The following is a 22,614-nucleotide window of genomic DNA, read 5'->3' on the forward strand; positions in this document are numbered from 1 at the left end:
TATTCTCACAGTAACTAAATCTAATAATGCAGCAAGCGACGCCCTCTTTTTTAATTATGTATCCAAAATATGGAACACTCTACCCTGTAACATAACTCTATTACTTCCTTCACACAGCTTAAAAAAGCATTAAAACTGCATCTCCCTTATAACGGGCTGTGCTCTTGCACTGCACAAGGCTAGACCCTCCTCCTTAACTATTTCACACCCCAGGATGAATAGGATGAATGGATAGGGCTAGGTTCCATGACTGTGTTATACGTACAATATAATAAAAATAGATTGTTGCTATGGATTAGATCCTAACAGTCTTTAGGAACTGTTGGTTTACACGTCTGTCCAGGAATGATTGTAATGTTCTTTATATATTTCCGTAGACTAGTCAATCTATTATTGCAAGATTTCGCTGTCTTACTAATTGAGTCTAATATGTTGTAAAAACTACTATTAATTAAGACTCACTGTATTTTGTATGTGATCTTTCTTTGTAAACTTTATATTCTTTGTTGCTACATGTCATTGATATGTGTGGAGTTTTTCTCCCCGGGCCTCCACTGAAAGTGGACCTGTTTCCAGTGGACTATCCTGGTTAACAAATATAAAATAAAATAAAGTAAATAAATAAGTTTCTTGGTACTAAACCAAAGTTCTCCACAACCTCCCACCCAAATTGATCCATAATGCGTAGCCAACATCAACATACAGAAACTACCCCATACATAAAGTAACTAGGCATCTGGCTAAACCATTTCAACACCACATCAGTACAGCAAAGTCCAAAGTTAACAAAACTCCTATTTTGAGCAAAAAAGATTTCAGATTTCTTCTTTCCAGAAGGTAAAACTGTCATAGAAAATAGAGTCCTATTCTTGTCCATCTTGAATACAGCAAGCCAATCATAGCAAAATACTTTGAAGAAAAAACTATCTGCAGACTTCAGACCCCCCCCCCCAAAGAAAAAATAAGAATGTGACTGAAGTTTCCTTACCAAAGCTAAATGGCTTACAGTAAAAGAAAGATGAACACTTCCACTGGCCTCTCTCGCATACATAACTCTCCACGATGAAACATTCCACTCCTTTGCAACGAAACTCAATAAAAGAACTACCTCTTTAAGCTTAGATTGCAGACCCCACTCAGGCTGTCCATTCATCCCAACAAACTGTGCTTAGACCAGCAAATATTTTCTTACTGTGGCCCCACCAACATCAGAGTTTCTCCTAACAAAATTTAATCTGCCAAACTCTTCCTCAGATTCAGACAAATCCTTATAAAACACCTATCCAAAGAGGTTTCATGTAAGTGCCACAGCATCCAAGACATCACTTGATAGCAACCCTCCGCTCTCCCACTCTCTGTAGAGAATTTCTAATCTTTTCAGTCACAGTGTGTTGAAACAGTGTTCTACAATGCTTTACAGCAGAAAGTACAGATGTTCTTCATGTTTCACTGTTGCAGTCATTACATTTGGGTAATCTGCTGGCAGGTTGCCCTCAGTCGGCCTGAATAACAATGTCTTGGGTCCTGCATCGGTTGCTGTCTCCTCTTCCGTGACTTCAAGTAGTCAGGGGTATAAAACAGGCAGCCAATGCCATTTTAATCCGTCTTTCTTGCCGTGCGGTGCCCGAAGCAGAAGCAGTTCGCAAGTGCCGGTCGGCCGACTCCTGAAATTTTCATTTTCGAGTTTCAGAACCAAAGTCTTCAAACTAAAGCTAAGTACCCTATTGGGGAAACTTTTTCTTGCTCCTTACCTTTGTCAATAAAAGTTAATAATTGTATTACTTGTGGGAAGCAAATACCTCATAAGGATTTTCATCTGTACTGTATTCCTTGTCTAGGCCCTGACCACAACATGCCTTGCTGTCAATTTTGTGCTAAATTTAACCAACGAACTATTAAGAGTCAGTATATTTTTGCTTCTAAATACTTTGGCTCTAGATTTAGCTATCCTGAAATGTCGTCGGTTAGCAATCTGAGTACCGGAATTCACAAAAAACACAAAGAAAAAGACAGAGACAAACCGTCGAGGTCCAAAACCAACGACGAAGCTTCTCCTAAGCCAGTCGCTGGTTCGCCAGTACTCAGTGAGGCACTTTCGCAGCCCCTGATGCTCGCTACTTTTGATTTGCAGGCCTCTACCGAGACCCATTCGGAGTCCGGTATGCCGCGAGATTTTTCAAGTATTGAATCCACGGATGTCTCTCCCATGGATGGGTCTGGAGCCGCTGAGCAGACACCAGCTTCTGAGAGTGTTTTCAGGCCTAAAGATTTGTATATTAAACTGACGCCCTCATCAAAAACAAGGCCGAAACAAACTTCTATGTCTAAAAAAAACCGATGCATGAGCCACGTGTTTAGGCCCCTATGCCTAAAAAACAAATGATCAAAATGGCTGAGGATTTAATTCCCTTGATCAGGGGTTCCCAACCCCCTCCTGCTAAGAGGCCTAGGCAAGGCACTGATTATGAATCTTCAGATCAGGTTTCCATTTCTTCTGATTCCTCTTCTGATCAGGAATTTTCTATTCCCCCTTATGAGGACTCTGATGCAGAAGAATCCATCCCTTCTGCTTCTCCTCCTGAGGATTTTTCTTTTGGAGAAACTTTGCATACCTTAAGGGAACATTTTCATTGGGAGAGCCAGGATTTTTCAGAATCCAAAAAGAGGCTTAGGGATTTTCTTCTTCCTCAGCATAGGCCTTTGGCTATACCTCCTGTTTTAGACATTGTTGATGATGTTTTCTCAGAGTCCAGCATGGCTCCTGATTCCCTGCCTCCAGCTCCTAGTAAGCCAGACAGATATTACCGGTTTCCTGACTCCCACAAGTTTCTTTTCAAAAATCCTACTGCTGACCCTGAAACAATTTCTCAGTGTCCCAAGGGTGTTAAGGCTTCTCCTGCTAAAAATCTTACCCCTTCTGATAAGAGACTCCAGGGCGCTGGATAGATGGGGTAAGAAGGTTTATACGTCTGCAACCCTGGCAAACAGGGCTTTAAACTGTCAATTTCATATGCTTAAATATCAGCAGCATGTCATGGGCTTGCTTAAACAGAAAATTATGTTGATTTCTGATTGTGTGGAAAATAGAGTTACAGGATTTATTGCATTCAACTGAACAAGTTGGAAAGCATACTTTGCAATGTGGTTTTGATTCCTTGGAGGCCTCTTGCAGGGCCGCCGTAACTGGATCTGTGATAAGAAGGCATGCTTGACTCAAGGAGCAAAATCTGCCTGATCATGTTAAAGCTAAATTGATGGATGCTCCTTTACAAGAGGACAGTCTGTTTGGTAATAAGGCAGTTTTGAAAAAGATGGAAGACAAAGCTAAATCTATGCAAACTGTAAAAGATTTCTTGCAAGTGCAGCCTCCCAGGTTCAGTAGGTACTGGCCTACTAAGAATTGGTCCTTTCCAGTACCCAACAGAGCCGCTCAGGTCAAACCCAGACACTCCAAAGGCTCCAGGTTTCAGTCACAAGGAACTTACAGAACAAAACAATGGGGTGCCTCCACCTCCAAGTCTGGAAGTAGCAAAGCACCCCCCCTATGGGAAACAGTCTCAATGACTTTCCTGTGCCATTTCCAAGAACTTATCTTTTGGAAGCCACTTTGGGTGGAAAACTAACACTTCATGCTCAGAACTGGCATCTAATTACCTAGGACAAGTGGGTCTTAAATATAGTATCTCAGGGATACAGATTTCATTTCCACAAGTTGCCAATTCCAAACGGATGGCCAGATCTGCCTTCAAATCAGTGGGCAGAGGCCCAGAAACAAGTCATGTCCATCATGGATATGGGAGCTATTCAACCAGTACCAGAAAAGGAAAAAGGACAAGGTTTTTATTCAAGACTTTTCCTGGTACCCAGAAAAGACAAATCATGGCGTCCAATTCTGGACTTATCCATTCTAAATACCTTCCTGGACATTCCAAAATTCAAGACGCTGACTCTACAACAGTTACTGCCTATGCTAGGCAAGGATGCCTGGTTGGTAACTCTAGACTTACCTGCATATCCCAATCGGGGAATCTTGCAGAAGATACATCCACTTCAAAGCAGGCTATTTGCATTACCAGTTGTCTGCACTGCCCTTTGGCTTATCTACTGCGCCCAGGGTCTTCACAAAGTGCCTGGCACCAGTGATTGCATTTTGCAGACTAAGAATCATTCAAATTTATCCTTATCTGGACGATTGTCTAATTCAGGCATAAAATAAGGACACTCTTCTGCAACATCTGGCATTTGTAAAAAGGCTTCTAACATGCCTAGGGTACACAATAAACGAAAAGAAATCACAACTGGTACCCTCTCAAAGAATTACTTTCCCGGGTGCAAGCTTGAATACAACTGCCCAGATGACTTACCTCACGCCAGACAAACAAATTCAATTGATAACATACTTCAAACAAGTGGCCACAAAAACTCAGCTATCTGCAAGACAAATTCTGCAGGCTTTGGGGTTCATGGCATCCTGCATTCTACTAATTCCATATGCAAGACTGCATATGAGGAAGCCTCAATGGTACCTAAAAAGCTTATGGAGTCAACATTGTCACAGCCTGGAAACAATTCCTCTCATTCTTTGCCTGCAACAGGAGTTTCTGTGGTGGGCAGAGGCCTATCACCAAAACAAGGGACTGTCATTCATTCTACCCCCTGCCACCCAAACCCTAAATACAGACGCATCAGACTATGCTTGGGGGGGGGCCATCTGGCAGGGTGATGCATTCAGGGCGAATGGAGCCCAAATCAAATGCACCTACATATCAACCAGAAAGAAATGCTAGCTGTACAGAATGCTCTGACAGCCTTCAAGGACTTCCTTCATCCAGGACAACTACTGATAAAGACGGACAACACCACAGTTATTTGGTACATAAACAAGCAGGGGGGTACCCAATCCTACCCTCTTTGCAGACTAGCCATGGCCTTATGGAACACAGCCTTGACTTAGCAAATACATCTACAAGCTCAATTCCTGCCAGGAAAGCAAAATACTTTGGCAGACGAACTAAGCAGAAATCTTATGGACCCACACAAATGGAAACTGGGTCCACAAAACTTTAGCATGTTGACACGAAAATGGGGGAGCCGAGACAGATCTTTTTGCCTCTCTCCAAAACTATCAGACAAATTTTGCACAAGAATTCATCACAAAAAAGCTTGAAAAGTGGATGCTCTATCCTTCAGCTGGAAAAACCTATCAGTCTGTGCCTTTCCCCCTCTGCCTCTGCTCTACAAGGTTTTACTAAAAGTCAGACAGGAAAAAACAAAAATTATTCTGATTGCTCCAGACTGGCCTCGCCAACACTGGTACCCGCTTCTAAGGAATATGTCACACCTTCCTCCGTGGTACCTGCCGCAGACACCTCATCTATTGTCTCAGCAGAACTATCAAATTCTGCACACTCAGCTCCAAACTCTGAATCTTACAGCATGGCTAATCAACTAATTTCACCAGTCACATCTCTCAGTAAACCAGTGATGGATGTCATTTTGGAGGCTAGAAGGCCTAGTACAAGAAAATCTTATGCTGATAAATGGAAAAGATTCTGTGTCTGGAACCAAGCACAAGGAATAAACACAGCAATGCCCAGTATTCCTCAGATTCTGCAATATTTAACTGAGATGCTTCACAAGGGCCTATATTTTTCTTCTATAAAAATCCATGCCTCTGCCATCTCGGCTCATTACAACACAGAGCCTCCTCTCTTTTCTCATCCCCTTCTACAGCAGTACATCAGAGGGTCCAAAAATTTGAGACCTCCCAGGAGAGCACCAGCTCCTGCATGGGACCTCAATTTTGTGCTGGAAAAACTCACCCTACCTCCTTTTGAACCAGCTGCTACTGCAGACGTAATATTTCTTTCTTGGAAGACAGCCTTTCTTTTGGCAGTCACTTCAGCTAAAAGGATTTCAGAACTTCAGGCTCTCATGGCAGTGGAGCCTTTCATTATCTTCTATCCGGACAGGGTGACCCTCAGGACCAATCCATCCTTTATGCCTAAGGTGGTATCCAGTGTGGCTCTTAACCAGACCATTCATCTGCCAACTTTTTTCCCAAATCTGCAGAACAAGGGGAAGCAGATTCTGCATTCATTGGATGTTCACAGACAACTAAGATTCTACTTCAACAGGACAAAATCTCTAAGAAAGTCTGAGCAACTACTGGTGGCATTTGCTGCAGGGGCAGATGGAAAGGCTATTTCAAAGCAGACTATTTCAAAATGGATAAGCCATTGTATTCGTTTCTGCTACATGCACCATGGTAAACCAGTCCCCAAGGGGATCAGATCCCTTTCCACCAGGGCTGCATCTGCTTCTGTAGCTTTCCTCAGAGGGGTCCCGACCAGAGACATTCTAGAAGCTGCTACTTGGAGCTCAGTTCATACGTTCACCAAACATTACCATTTAACTCTCTTCTCTAAATCCAGAGCAGGCTTTGCCACTATTGTCCTGCGGGGCCTTATAGCTGCTCCTAATGCTGTATAATTCCATCCTCCCAACCATAGCTTTGGGTTTCTACCCAAATGTAATGACTGCAACAGTGAAACACGAAGAACATAGTACAGTTGTGTACACTTACCATAAGTGTAGATGTTCGAGTGTATTCACTGTTGCAGTCTGGGTTACCCACCCACCAGCCCCCTTTTTTCTGTCGTATTATACCTCCTCTTTCTTTCACTATGCTCAAAAGCCTTTTTGGTGTATTTGCTTTTAGTTGGAGGTAAATTTTTTGTGTTCTAAATTACGTGTGTGTGTGTGTGTGTGTGTGTGTGTGTGTGTGTGTGTGTGTGTGTGTGTGTGTGTGTGTGTGTGTGTGTGTGTGTGTATATATATATATATATATATATATATATATATATACATATATATATATATATATATATATATATATATATATATATATATATATACACACACACACACATATATACACATATATATATATATATATACATATATATACACACACATATATATATATATATATATATATATATATATATATATATATATATATACACACACACACACATATATATATATATATATATATACATATATATATATATACACACACACACACACATATATATATATATATATATATATATATATATATATATATATAAAATGTTTGCTCCCCATTTGGGGGACACCTGACATCTGGGGCAAGAAAAATGGATTAAAATGGCGTTGGCTGCCTGTTTTATACCCCTGACAACCTGACGTCATGGAAGAGGAGACAGCAACTGACGCAGGACCCAAGACTTTGTTATTCAGGCCGACTGAGGGCAACCTGCCAGCAGATTACCCAAATGTAATGACTGCAACAGTGAATACACTCAAATATCGACATTTATGGTAAGTGTACATAACTGTACTTTGTGTACACTTACAGTAAATGTAGATGTTTGAGTGTATTCACTGTTGCAGTCATCACATTTGGTTTATCCCTGCCAGGATATTCCTCGGCCGGCCCGAATACCAGGGACTTATTATTTCTGCATCAGTTGCTGTCGCTTGAGGACTGACATTAGGTCATCAGTAGTATAAAGTAAGGCAGCTAATCATTAAGATTTTTCTTGAAGAATGCTATTGAGGAACTTTGTGTGGTATAGATAAGTAGTTTGTTCCAGAGTATGGGAAGTCTCTGGGACAGCAATCTATCCCTCCAGCAAGTTCTGTTTATTGTAGTGACAAGGTTTAGGTCCCTAGAGCGTGTAGCTCGGAGTGATTGGGATTTCTTTAAGTGGAGCATGTCCAACAGCTCTGGGTTTGACGTAGCTTTATATGTTAGGCAGAGATCGCCTCTGAGTAGGCGATATGCGACTGAGTAAAGCTGGAGTTCTTTGAGACGGTCTGCATAGGGCATCTGTGTGAGGCCGGTAATCCTCTTTGTGAGGTATTTCTGCGGCCTTTCCAGTTGTTGTAGATGTCTTGTGAGGTACATACCAAAAGGGGCATTGTACTCTATAATGGGTCAATGAATGATGAGTAGAGAGGAACAATGACCTCTTTTTTCTTGGATGAGAAACCTTTTGTGATGAGATGTGCCACGTATAAGGATTTCCTGACTACTGTGGCGATGTGATTATCAAAGGAGAGACTACTGTCCACCTGTCCCAAGGTCTGTTATCACACTTTCGGTGTTAAGTAGACTACCTATGTGCTAGCTCATGGGTACAGAGTTTTTACCAAAGGGGATGACAATGCACTTTTTGGCATTGAGCTTGAGGCCATGGCTTTGACACCAGGCATCTGTCTTCATGAGGCCCTTTTGTAGGATGTCCACATCATTAGGAGTTTCGATTATGGCTCCTAGTTTGCAGTCATCTGCGAACTTCGTTAGCCAAAGATCTTCTGTGTTGGCCTGTACTTCAGGAAAGTAAGATACCAAACAGGAGGGGACCCTGTGGTACTTCACTTGTCACTGGTCTGAAGTCCGATTTGGTGTCTGCTACTTTCACAGTGTGGGTACTGTCAGTGAGCCAGTTGGCAACCCATCTTGTGACATAGGGATTTATACCTAGTTTAGTGAGTTTATCTATAATTCCAGAGTGGGGGATGGTATCAAAAGCCTTGGAGAGACATGGATAGGCTGTGTGAACCACCTTACCCTCATCTGTGGCTTTGGTGACTGCTTCAAAGAAGTCTGTCAAGCTTAGGAGACATGATCTGCCTTTTACAAACCTGAACTCGGTGGGGTCCAGAGTTTCTTTGTGTACAAGATCCATGATGATACGTTCCATGGCCTTACAGACCAGGCTCGTTAGGCTAATGGGGCGGTAGTTCCCAGGGTCTGTAGTGGCTCCCCCTTTGTGGAGTGGGATAACCGTCGCGTGCGACATTCATTGGGTGCAAAGCCTAAGGTGAGGCTATGATTGAATATGGTGCTTAGGTGGGGTGCCAGTTCATTCTGCAGTTTGTGTAGAAAGCAGCCTGGGATGTTGTCCGGTCCCATGGATGCTATGTTCTTGACTTTGGAGAGTGTGGTTTTTACCTGTGCAGCCGTGATTACAGGAACTTTGCATTCTTCCGGTATAGAGAACGGCCCTTTAGGGGGTGAGAGGGGGGGTAAAGTTAGCACTGAACCTAGCTGCCAGAATGTTGTCAATATCAGTTGGTTCTGTATATTTAGTGCCATTGTGCTGTAACTCGGAGCAGATCTGAGTGTTGCCATTGAGATTCTTGACATAGCTATAGAAAGCTTTGTGGTTGTCTTTAGAATCAGCAGTGATTTTGTTTTTGTAACTAGCTTTGGAGGATTTTATGAGGGATCTCAGCTTCTTACTGAGGCTGACCAGGAAGTTCTTCCAATCATGGGATTTTACTATTTTTTGCAAAAGTTTCTTTCTTCTCTTGTAGAGTTTGTTTATGGCAGGGGGCCACCAGATTGGCTTCCTTTTTTTGGCGGATAGCATCTTTACAATGCCTTACTCACCCCACCCCCACCCCCAAGTTCAATGATTTTGACAACATGGAAGTCATACTGTGCAACAGAACTGTGTTTTGATTAAAAACAGTTATGAAGAAAGTGGGTGCACTTTGTCGTTAATAAGAAGCTTCATATGTAACAGCTATTATACCAAGTACCTTTTCAAAAAAAAAAAAAAAGCTGTGTGCAGGATGCTTAAGGGGCTTGCGTACTGAACTATTTCTCCAATAATTCCAAAAGCAGTTATCAGAATAAATGAGTGCTTGCTAAGACATGGCTCATTTTAAGCCATATATCTTTTATTAGAAGCTTTATATAAGTGTCAAACTGACACTTTTTTCCTCAAATGTCTTTGCATAGAATACATCCAGTCTTTACTACTGGTTTGCCCATTTGTCTGATTATGCCAACAATACTAAATAAGCCCTAGCTAAGATGGTTTAGCAGGTGACTGGACTATGTAGTCAGGGTGACTGTAAGTCATCATTTTTTATTGAAGTATTTTTTTGTGTGTGTACATTTGCACTGATGACTGTATTGAATAACATTATTGTAGAATTAAGTATGATATTAAAATTAGTACTTCAGGCCATCTTCCTGCCTCTGACCTTCAGCAGAAATGTTGAGGGGGGATTTCTTCACTGTTGTGGGATTTTTTTTTTTTGGTGAAGGGTTTTTGCTGCTGAACATTTCAGGGTAATTAGAGAGGACAGTTGCTTTACTGAAAGACATTTGTCTTGAATTTAATGCTATATTTTAGTGTGTGCAGACTATATTTTATTTTTCACTGTAAGAGCTCCACTGTGCATGGCATTGTTTCTTTATGCTTTGTTAAATGAAAACAAACAGTGTTAGCCCTATACATAGTGGCTATCAATGCAGCATCACTTAATATGTCTTTGTTTGTTTTGCAGGGGAGGCCTGATGTTCGAATGGCATATATTCAGTTTGCTCTTTCCTTTCTAATTTCAGGGGATAACATCCTGATAGGACAAGTACTGGAGTTAAAAGGTATTTATGCTTGCCATTTAAAATTGTTTCACTCCTTTTGTCAGTGGCTGTTTAAAGGCTATCTGGGAACTTTGTGGAAATTGATACTTTAGATTTGAACAGAGGTGCTGAAAATCTACTGTGTATGTTCCAAAGTTGTAAGCTTTCCTTATGAGTAAATTTATGGTATGTCACTACAAAGGAGTAAAGGCAGGCTTAGAATGTGACTGGTGTATGTGGTGGTTCTGTTGAATTCGAAAAGGAAAATAATACGCGCGTCTTCACAGCCGTTGAAGTGAAGGACAAAGTGATAAGGCCGAGCATATGCAGTATAGCTATAATTTTTTAGCACCCCAGTTATTTAATTTTATAATTTGAATTTATGGGCTTAAGCAGACAACATTTTAAGCATTGAAATGGTTATAATATGAGGTTATCCAAAATCATTTAGCTAAGGAAACTGAAGCCATAAAAAGTTTTGGCTATCGATAATAGTTTAGAACAAAGGAAGCTAGCAAGGACATTTCTTATGTTCCTTTAGGTGAGGAAGTAAGCTCAGCTAAATTAAGTGGAGACTGCGATTTATTTTTTGTACACATCCTTTGAAAAGAATAAGTTAGTTCAGATGCATCTCTCGGATATCTGATGATGTCCTTCAAGGATGCATCTGCAGTCATAACAAATGGGTTGTCCTGTCGTCAGGCAGCCCTTCGGTCGGCCGGATTCCAAAGTCTGGGTCCGGCTTCGGCTGATGTCGCACTTCACCCGACGTCATCTCTGCTGGTCTTCGGGTATAAAGGCATCAGCCGACGCCATTTTCCTCAGTCTTTCTTGCCGCGTGGCGCCCGAAGCAGAAGCTGTTCGCAAGTGCCAGTCGGTCAGATCCACAGATTACTACTACCGAATACTACTTCGAAGACTTCTAAAAAGCTAAGTACCCCGTTGGGGACTCTTTCTTGCCTCAGCCGATGTCAGAAAAAGTAGATAACTGTTTAACTTGTGGGAAACAAATACCTCATAAAGATTTCCACTCTTACTGCCTACCTTGTTTAGGCCCAGACCACGACGTAGCAGCCTATTTAGCCTGTGCTTCCTTCAACCGACGAACGCTTAGGCGTTGGTTGGAGTTTGCTGAACAGTTTTTCGGCTCAGATTTTGCGTACATTATGCCGTCGGATCCTCCGACTACCCAAATTGTTAAAAACGCAAAGAAAAGACCGACACTCGCGGTCCGCGGTTTGGACGAAACCACGGTTAAGCAAAGCGAGTGTCTCGGTTTCGGCGAAACCGAGAAAACGGGTCAATCTTCAGCCGAATCCATGACTACTACTGAGGCTCCTGCTACCTTAGTTGAATCGGCCTCTGAAGTTTTGCCTACTACTGTGGTTCCTAGTGAATTATCAGACACCATTCCTTTGGATGTCTCTACCCCAGCACGTGGTGCTGCTAGGCCTCCTGCAGCCATGACTATAAAGGCCTTTGCCAGGGCTAAAGCAGCCAAAACTGTTAAATCAGTGCCTGTTAAGACCCCCTCACATAGGCCCACTTCTAGTTCACAAATGCTTACTCTGGCAGAGGATTTAATCTCCTTAATTAGGGGATCCCAATCTCACCCAGACAGGGCCTCTCAGCCTCCAGAAAAGAGACCTAGAGCAGAGCCCCCGAGCCAGTGTCCTCTGATGATTCTTCGATGACTCAGACATTACAGATCAGCCAGAGGCTCCTTTTTCTACTTATGAAGATTCCGATGCTGAAGAATCCATTCCATCTGCCTCTCCACCAGAGGAATTTTCCTTTGGGGAAACCTTACATGCCATGAGAGAACAATTCCAATGGCAGGGACAAGATTTCTCAGATTCAAGAAAAAGGCTTAGGACCTTTCTGCACTTACCACAATATAGGCCCTTAGCTATACCTCCAGTTCTGCCTGTTGTGGATGATGCATTTAATGATGTTTGCACTGCTCCTGATACTTTACCTCCAGCCCCTGCCAATCCAGATAGATTTTACAGGGTGCCAGACACTCATCACCACCTATACAAGGCCCCACTTGCAGATCCTGAGACTATATCCCAGGGGCCTAAGGCAGTAGCTTCGACCTCAGCAAAAAAAAAAAAAAAAAAACCCTCTCCCTTCTGAAAGGGAATCCAGGTCCTTAAAGAGATGGGGGAAAAAAGTTTACACCTCTGCTACTCTCTCAGCTAGAGCTTTAAACTGTCAGTTTCACATGATCCAATACCAAGAGTTTATGCTTGATCAGTTAACTAAGAAGCTGTCCTCTGATGACTCCTTAGATAAGAAATATGTTTTAGAAATGGTGAATAACATTCAGCAGGTTAGTAACCATTCTTTAAAATGTGGCTATGATGCACTGGAGGCTTCATTTAGATCAGCCATGACTGGCACAGTGATAAGAAGGCATGCATGGTTGAAGGAACAGGTTTTGCGGATCATGTTAAAGCAAAGCTGTTAGATGCTCCTATGGATAAGGCCAGTCTATTTGGTACACCTGCTCAGCAAGTAATGAAGAAAATGGAAGAGAAGGCAAAATCTGTACAAACAGTTAAGGATTTCTTACAGGTTCAGCCCCCAAGGTTTAGCAGGAACTGGCCTGCCAAAAATTGGTCCTTTCCAGACTCCTCAAAATCTCAAAAGAGGCAGGAATAGATGCTCTAGAGGCAGAAATCAATCCAGAGGAGGTGCCTATAGAGGACGCCAGTGGCAAGGCAATAACCAGAGAGGCACAGACACAACCACTGCCACTGCAACAGGACAATCACAGTGACTTGGCTCTGACACCGCCTACCAGGGAGCAAATAGCAGCACCTTTAGGCGGAAAGTTAGCCTTATTTTCAAAAAATTGGCACTATATCACAAAAGACAAGTGGATTTTGCAAACCATAGACCAAGGCTACAGGTTCCACTTCCACACCTTACCAGTAAAAGAGGAATGCCAAACCTACCTCCAAATCAAAAACAGAAGCTCTAAAGCAGATAGCTCAATTAACAAAGATGAGAGCTGTGGAAAGAGTACCAATAACACAACAGGGCAAAGGATTCTACTCCAGACTCTTCCTAGTACCAAGAAAAGAAAAGTTGGAGACCTATTCTCGACCTGTCCGTCTTAAACACATACATCATTGTACCAAAATTCAAAATGCTGACCCTACAGCAACTTCTTCCCATGCTGGGCAAGGAGTGTTGGCTGGTAACTCTAGATCTCAAGGAGGCATACCTGCACGTCCCCATACGACCAAATTGCAGAAGATACCTCAGATTTCTTGCAGGATCAGAGCATTATCAATTCTCAGCATTGCCCTTTGGCTTATCTACTGTGTCCAGAGTATTCACAAAATGCCTGGCATCAGTAATCGCTCATTGCAGGCTACAGGGAATCCAAATTTATCCATACCTGGACGACTGCCTGTTACAAGCGGACAACAAAAGCAAGCTGACAACAGATTTACAAAGAGTCATTTGCTTACTACAAGCCCTGGGATACACAGTCAATTTAAAAAAGTCAAGACTGATAACATCCCAGACAAGAACATTCGTGGGTGCGGAATTGGACACAGTAAAACAAATGGCATTCCGAACTGCAGAAAAACAAGCACAACTCCCTCTTTACTTCTTGGCATTAACAAAGCAGCACAAACTAACAGCAAGAAAAGTACTGCAGGCCTTGGGCTACATGGCATCATGCATAATCCTGGTCCCCCATGCCAGACTGCATATGAGAAAACTACAGTGGTACCTAAAGAATTTATGGTCTCAACACAGGCACAGCTTAGAAACCGAAACCCCACTAATCCCATGCCTGAAACAAGAGTTCCTATGGTGGGCTCAAGCATGCCAGTCAAACCCAGGCTTGCCCTTACACAACTTTCAAGCAAACCAAACCATCACAACGGACGCCTCAGACCTAGGCTGGGGGCACATGTTGGACAAGTGCATACAAGGATTGTGGACTCCAGACCAGCTGCACCTGCACATAAACCAAAAAGAAATGCTGGCAGTAAAACTAGCAATCCAGAAATTCAAACCATTCCTCAAAGAAGGCCATTTAATGATAAGGACAGACAACACCACAGTCATGTGGTACATCAACAAACAGGGAGGCACTCATTCATACCCCTATGCAGAATGACTCTGGACCTTTGGAATATGGCTCTGAGCTACAACATCCAGTTACAGGCAATATTTGTGCGGAAAAGAAAACACCCTAGCAGACATGTTAAGCAGAACCACCTCGGATGCTCACGAATGGATGCTACACCCGGACATCTTCAAGGCCATCACAAAGAAATGGGGAATGCCACAAATAGACCTATTCGCATCCCCACTCAATCACCAGCTCAAAAATTCTGCACAAGGACATGCCACCCACTAGCATGGAAGGTGGACTCTCTATCCTTCAGTTGGAAAGGCCTGACAGCATATGCATTTCCACCTCTTCCTTTGATGCACAAGGTACTACTGAAAATCAAAGAGGAACGTCCAAGGATAATTCTGATAGCTCGAATTGGCCAAGACAACACTGGTATCCTTTGCTGAGGAGCATGTCTCAGGGGAGAATGTGGCCAATACCCTGATGCCTTTGATGTTAACTCAGAACAACTACAACATCATGCACCCAAACCTAAAAACCTTGCAACTGACTGCCTGGAACATCACATAACAGCAACTAACCCAGACTTATCCCAAAGGGTTAAAGACATTATCCTTGAAGCCGCAGACCTTCAACAAGAAGGAACTATGCAGGAAAATGGAAAAGGTTTGTCATTTGGAGTACTGAAAGAGGAAAAGATGTCTCGAACATAGATATTGCTAACATCCTGGAGTACTTGGCAGAGCTTCTACATACGGGCCTGTCCTATTCCTCCATCAAGATACATGCATCAGCTATTTCCGCAGAATACAGCTTCGATCCACCTGTCTTTTCGCATCCTCTACTCAGGCAATTCCTCAGAGGGATCAAGAATGTAAAACCTCCTAGGAAACCACCATTACCAGCATGGGACTTGATCTTTGTGCTAGAAAAATTGACACTCCCTCCATTTGAACAAGCAGCAACAGCAGATCTTCAACACCTATCATGGAAAACTGCCTTCCTACTGGCAATTACTTCAGCAAGGAGGGTTTCGGAACTACAGGCCTTAATGGCAGTACAACCCTTCCTAATCTTCCATCAAGACAGAGTGTCCATGAGAACTAATCCTACATTTATGCCTAAGGTGGTATCCAGAGTGTCTTTAAACCAGGCAATCCACCTACCTACCTTCTTTCCCAATCCACAGAACAGGGGGGAAAGACTGCTGCATACCTTGGATGTACATAGACAGTTACGCTACTACCTGGACAGAACCAAAAGTAACAGAAAAACTGACCAGCTTTTAGTAGCCTATGCAACAGGAAGGGAAGGAAAAGCAATTTCCAAACAGACAATCTTCAAATGGATAGGAAATTGCATAAGATTCTGTTACTCCTACCATGGAAAACCAGTTCCACAGAACATAAGACCTCATTCTACAAGGGCTACAGCCACTACCACAGCTTTCTTACGAGGAGTGGCAACCAAGGACATTATTGAGGCGGCTACTTGGACCTCCGTGCATACATTTGCCAAGCATTATAATTTACCTCTATACTCTAGATCCCGAGCAGGGTTTGCCACTGCTGTATTGCAAGGGATCCTAACTACACCATAATTCTTCTTCCTCCTCCCTAGTTTGGCTATGGTATTCTACCCATTTGTTATGACTGCAGATGCATCCTTGAAGGACATAGTACAGTTTTGTACCTACCATAAATGTAGATGTCCGAACAGGATAGCATCTGCAGTCAGGATTACCCACCCTCCTTCCCCTCTGTGGTACTCCTAGGGTATTTACCCTCCTAATAGCTAGCTGGGGGGGAGTCTCTGATGGTGTATTTGTTTGTATATATGTACATACATGCTTATTTTTTGTGTTTGCCTTCTACTATTTTGGAAACATTGGCATTTATCCAAAATTTTGCTTTCCTAGAGGGCAACTGGCATCTGGGGCAAGAAACACTGAGGAAAATGGCGTTGGCTGATGCCTTTATACCCGAAGACCAGCAGAGATGACGTTGGGTGAAGTGCGACATCAGCCGAAGCCGGACCCAGACTTTGGAATCCGGCCGACCGAAGGGCTGCCTGACGACAGGACAACCCATTTGTTATGACTGCAGATGCTATCCTGTTCGGACATCTACATTTATGGTAGGTACAAAACTGTACTTTGTATATCGTAGGATATTAACAAGATTGATGAGACTGAAATGTTAATTTGTGTATTTTTGACAGGTTGCATGGTAAACCTGAATGCCCTGGACTAGGTTAGGGAACAACTACTGTTAGAGGGAGCTAGGTGCCAATTGCAAAAACAGTGGACAAGAAAATATGCATCATTAGTTTTCAAAATAAATTTGAACAATTGTCAGCTTCCTGAATAAATCACCTTATTTTGGATGGCTGAGTATCTAGTGAATAACTTTTAAATACTGTAAACAAGCTAAGAATGGTTGCATGATAATTACATTGTGCTTTTGATTAGGAATTGGGACAGATAAGGGAGGTAGTAGGACCACAGGCTCTTAAAATTCAGTGCCTACATTGAGCAAGTATGTAGCCGTGATGGTGGTTTGAGTATGTACTGCTCTCCAGTCTTAGATGCAAGGTTGTCGCAAACTAATGTAGTCTGTAGTTCAAGACTGATCACCAAGGATAATGTTACTAGGAAAGGCAGTGTGCTTCAGAAAACCCTTAGATTACCAGAATTTAATATGGATATTAGATTATCAGAACCTAATATGGACAGTAGCTATATGGTCATTCTTTCTCATGGTGGAACCAGTGTTTGTGGAATTATGAGGGAGGGAGAACCTAATTGTTGTGTGCTTGGTGCAGTTAATGTAACAGGGTTATATTTGTGAATCAGGTGTTTTGGTAATTTGATTTAGAAATTATGGACAGTTTTAAGTTAAGTAGAATTTGTGGGGAGGGCAAAGGATAGAAACTGCATTGTAGTCTTCATTCTGTATTTTGTATTGTTGTGTTAGGAGTTGAGATTTAAGGTCATAGTTTTCTAGAATCTTATTTGGTATTACGTTACATATTTACATAATATGACTTTCATTGAGAAATGTGAAGAAGAGAAGGGAAGTGCAGATAGGATATTTTTGCTGATTACAGTGTATAATTTGACAGGAATTTATGGCTAAGGATATTTTTGCTGATTACAGTGTATAATTTGATAGAAATTTATGGCTAAGAAAATGCTTTTAATGTTACTGTTGGATTTACAGAATGGAGTGAAAGTCTCTATTTTCATATCTGATGGTACTTCAAAAAGTAGTAGGTGTCCAATGGATTACACATTGTATTGATGTGTATTTAAAGTTCAGGCTTACCATTTAGCATGAGCATTACATCATCTAAACCTATCCCCACTGAGGTGCTATTTTTCTACACCAGGAAAACTGTATAAATAGTTCCAAATGCTTCATAGTGATGACAGTGGTGGTGGTAAGAATTACAAATTACAGATAAGAAAATGGAAACATCACTGAAAGTTAAAAGGCAAATGATGTGCCATATTTAGAAGTGTCCTTTGTTTTGTTCTTTTAGGTTTTATTTCAGACATTTTTAGCACTGGATTAAGAGAGGATCGGATTTCCATAATAAACCTGTTGCTTTCTACCCTAAAAACTAAGGTGAGTGTGCACTCTTGAGGTATGCATTACCATCTGAAGTTCTTCTTGTGCTGGACTTTGTTGTAATGGATCACATTGATAATGCTCTTTCTATAGTCATCTGCCTTTGTAAGTAGTATACGTGATATCCTGCTTCTTTTATTAATGTTAGGTCTCTACTTTAAATGCTTCACCATTTTCATATTTTATTAATTAAAAGCAAAGCAGAAGAACATTTTGATATTGACTGTATTTCAGTATGCAGCAACTGCTTTGGCAGGGCAATTTTGTTTTTGTTTCTCAACACAAAATTCTATAATTTCATTCTTTGTTGTATTCGCATGTTTGATAATATTTTGTTGTGATCCTTTGTGTCTTTCCAGCAAAGTTTACTAAACTTTTACTAAACCCTGGATCAGTTGGAATATGCCAGTAATTGCAAAAAATGTAGCCATGCCCACCTTAAGCAAATTATTAATGTGTAATGTTTAATTGTTCTAAAGCATAAACACTGCATCTTTAAACCCAAATAATTGGTTTGACAGTCCTGTTCTCAAAAATTATTTTAGGTGGGGGTGGACAGATAAAATTGTGCTCTCTTCTCCCCTGTCACTCAGTCCCCAAGCAATCCATCATTCTTTCAGTTTCTTGCATTTGCCGCTTAGCATAGCATTGACAGGAGTGCTTGTGTCTGTGTATGCACAGATCACTGCTGCTTATCAGAAGTGCAAGTCTCAGAACTGCATGGCCCAGCAGTTTGAAACTGAAGTCCAGTTATTAAAAAATCATACTTTTTTGTTTTTAATCAGACTGTACACTGCAAAAAAACTATAGCTTTAAGGAATTTCAAGCCAAGTGAATATACAAAATTATCACTTGTAATATTTACTGTGGAATCTGTGTGCTGCCTTTGTTGAATGGTCTGTTTAAAATCGCAGATATTTCCAAGAAAATTATCAGAAACTTCTGCAAGAGCATGACAGCTCTTGAGTTTCTTCTAATCCTTACTACTAACATGACTTCATTAAGGGCTGTTCATAGGTGCTTGATGGGTCTTTTTACTCTTGATTTCTTCCTAATGCCAACGAGAATGATGATGATTGAAAACGTATTCAAGATTTAATCAAGCTGAACTAGTTTTATCACGACAATGAAGCTCAAGATGTTGACACACTGCTTCCTCTACTGGTTGTTTATTGTAACCATCAGCATGCAGGGATAACCTGTTTACTTATCCCTGTTCGTAAAGCTCACAAATTTCTTAGATTTCTTGTAAAGGACTGCCATTTTGTTTTTCTGCCATTTCACCTATATTCTGCTTGCATAGTTTTCACCAAATGCCTGCACCGCATGTTCACACATTAGAGAGTCATGGCAATTGGCATTTGTTCTCATCTTATGGGCTATAATTCAGGCCATTTTTTTTCCTTCAGAGCTCATACTTGTGTCTCGCAGCGAATCAAGTCTTAACAGTGGTTTCACAGGCTTGATATTTCTCTTAGAAGGTTAAACTTGATCTTGTCTCCCTTATGTGCAGAAATTAATGGGGAATGTTCTTCGTGTGAGTCAGTGTTGCAGTTATCACATTTGGGAACTCAGCTCCAAGCTGAGTTCTGATATCTGACCAGATTCTTAGAGCAAAGCACCAGTCTTTCTTATTTAGACTACCTTCACTTTCATTTCAGATATTGTCACATACCTAGTATAAAGATGACATCCTCTTACACCATCTTCAGTTCTTTACTTGCCACATTGCTGAATGTGCAGTTTGTGAACCAGAACAGTGCATCCATTAGTGTGTGGGCCTAGGACTCAGACTAAAGATTGATCAGGTAATTAACCTGTTGGGAATCTGTTTTATCCTTTATTATACAACCACATGGCATTCAGCCTGTTTGAAGGTATAGGGCATGAATGCTTCCACCAAGCATAGTAGGTGTGTCTGCCAAAATAGAGAGAGATTAACTTTAAAGACTTCCACAGCGAGCGTGTGTTTTGTCTTGACTGGGAGCACAACATTTCGTATTGTGATGTTTGTCAGAACTTTAAACAAAAAACTGTAATGGTGAGACAGAAGTCCATCCTGGCCTTTCTGTGTAAGAAAGGTCTGATAGCCTTTGTGTACAGTTTGATCATATTGTACAACCCTCAGTTAATACAGGAAATGTCCCCCCTAAAAGTGAAAGAAGAAATGTAGGGAGAAAAACAGACATACCAACAAGTTAGATGAGTTCAGTAGGGACCAAAGATCCACGTATTCTAGTCCTGTGGTGTCACTGAATCAGTTCCCAACCCTGGCATCAGCAAAAGACAAGAACTTTGGCAGAGCAACCCTGCAAGCTGCCATGTTTCAACCCCCAGCTCATCCTACTGATCTGAGGCACCTCCTGCTACGTACAATGATTAAACATTTATTCAAGAACACCACATTATTGTTAGGCAATGACTGTTTATTGAGAAGGATGTCTACCAAGTTAAAAGGTTCAAGCTCAGAGATTTTCCCTTTCAGGGTGGACTTCTGCACATAACCTTAAATTCAGGGCCATATCTAAGTTGTTGGCCTCTGTCAGAACCACTGAGCCACTTGGTGATGTTCTTCGTGTTTCACTGTTGCAGTCATTACATTTGGGTTATCTGCCTGCAGGTAGTCCTCAGCTGGCCTGAATATCAAAGTCTTGGATCCCTGCGTCGGATGCTGTCTCTTCTTCCATGACGTCAGGTCGTCAGGGGTATAAAGCATGCAGCCGACGCCATTACATCAGTCTTTCTTGTTGCACGGTGCCCGAAGCAGAAGCAGTTCGCAAGTGCCGGTCGGCCGACTCCTGAAATTTTCGTTTCAGAACTGAAGTCTTCAAAAAAGCTAAGTACCCTGTTGGGGATCCTTTTTCTTGCTCTAAACCGATGTCAGTAACAGTTACCAATTGTATACCTGTGGAAAGCAAATACCTTATAAAGAATTTCATTCATACTGCATTCCTTGCTTAGGCCCAGACCACGACGCCCCTAGCTGTCGGTTTTGTGCCTTATTCAATCCCCGACCTATTCATCGTCTGTTTATTTTTGCATCAATTTATTTCGGTACTCGGTTTAACTATCCAGAAATGGCTTTGGTAAGCCATACGACTAGCGACATTCCGAAAAAATGTAAAGTTAAAAGTGGCAGACCGCATAGGTCCAGAGCTATCAACAACGCTTCCATTAAGCTAGTCACCAGTTCGCCAGTACTCGGTGAGGCACTTTTGCAGCCCCTGATACCCGCTACTTCAGATTCGCAGGCCTCTACTGAGACCCATTCGGAGTCCGGTATGCTGTGAGATGCTTCTTCGACCATGGAACCTGCAGATGTCTCTACATTGGATGGGTCCGGAGCCACTGTGCAGTCACCAGCTTCTGAGGGTGTTTTCAGGCATACTGACTTGCATTTCAAACCGACACCATCTTCTTCTCCAAGGCCTACAACTCACCCCACGCCTAGAAAACCGATGTCCAAACTGCATGGTCAGGCCCATATGCCTAAAAAACAAATGATAAGAATGGCTGAAGGCCTTATTACTTTAATTAGGGGAAGCCAGCCTTCACCCTCTAAGAGACCTAGAACTGATTTTCCTTCTGATTCTTCTGATCAGGATTCTGAAATTTCTGATGTTCATCGTGCTATGCTGCTGCAGTCATCACACTTGGGTTATCCTGCCGTCAGGCGGTCCCGCAGTCGGCCTGAATTCCAAAGCCTTGGTCTGGCGTCGGTTGTCATCGCTTCTTCCCTGACATCAGTGCGGCAGGGGTGTAAAAGAGGCAGCCGATGCCATTTTCTTCAGTCTTTCTTGCCGTGCGGTGCCCGAAGCAGAAGCAGTTCGTAAGTGCCGATTGGCCAGCTCCTGAGATTTTCTAACAGAATTTCAGCCGAAGTCTTCTATAAAGCTAAGTACCCTGTTGGGGAAACTTTTCTTGCCTCAGACCGATGTCAGACAAAGTTAATAATTGTATTTCTTGTGGGAAGCAAATACCTCATAAGGATTTTCATTCTTATTGTATTCCTTGCCTAGGCCCAGACCACAACGTTTCTGGTTGTCGGTTTTGCGGTAGGTTCAATAAACGCACTATTAAGCGTCAGGCTGACACTGCCCGACATTATTTTGGCAGAAAATTCAACTACATTATGTCGTCGGAACCTCCGACTACTGCTATGTTTAAAAAACGCAAGGAAAAAGACCGGCAGCCTAGACCTAGACCAGATACCGAGGTCTCGGTTAGGCCTGCCACCAGATCTTCGGTATTCAGTGAGGCGCCTACGCAGCCCCTTACTACCGCAGATTTAGAAAATACAACTACCTCTCAGTCAGAATCTACCGGGCCACTGGAGCCGGTTCCTCTTCAACTCGCGGACGCCAGCCCTGGCGGCGATCCGGAGACTATGGACAGGCCTTCGGTTTCAGAAGGCGTCTTTAAACCGACGACTCTTTCCGTTA

The 22,614-nt window shown here is 42.2% G+C and overlaps 1 protein-coding gene across 1 annotated transcript in view; it reads left to right on the top strand.

The window, feature by feature from the left end:
- The window catches only part of URB1 (URB1 ribosome biogenesis homolog), a 1,941,236-nt gene that overhangs the window by 191,081 nt on the left and 1,727,541 nt on the right, over window positions 1-22,614 (top strand). The window contains exons 5-6 of the mRNA XM_044071429.1: window positions 10,357-10,453; window positions 18,084-18,169. Of these exons, the coding sequence (XP_043927364.1) occupies window positions 10,357-10,453; window positions 18,084-18,169 (183 nt within the window). The remainder of the gene's footprint in view (window positions 1-10,356; window positions 10,454-18,083; window positions 18,170-22,614) is intronic.

The sequence above is a fragment of the Protopterus annectens genome, chromosome 5.part0 (genome assembly GCF_019279795.1).
Source record: "Protopterus annectens isolate FY-2018-M chromosome 5.part0, PAN1.0, whole genome shotgun sequence".
In the NCBI taxonomy this organism is placed as follows: domain Eukaryota; kingdom Metazoa; phylum Chordata; order Ceratodontiformes; family Protopteridae; genus Protopterus; species Protopterus annectens.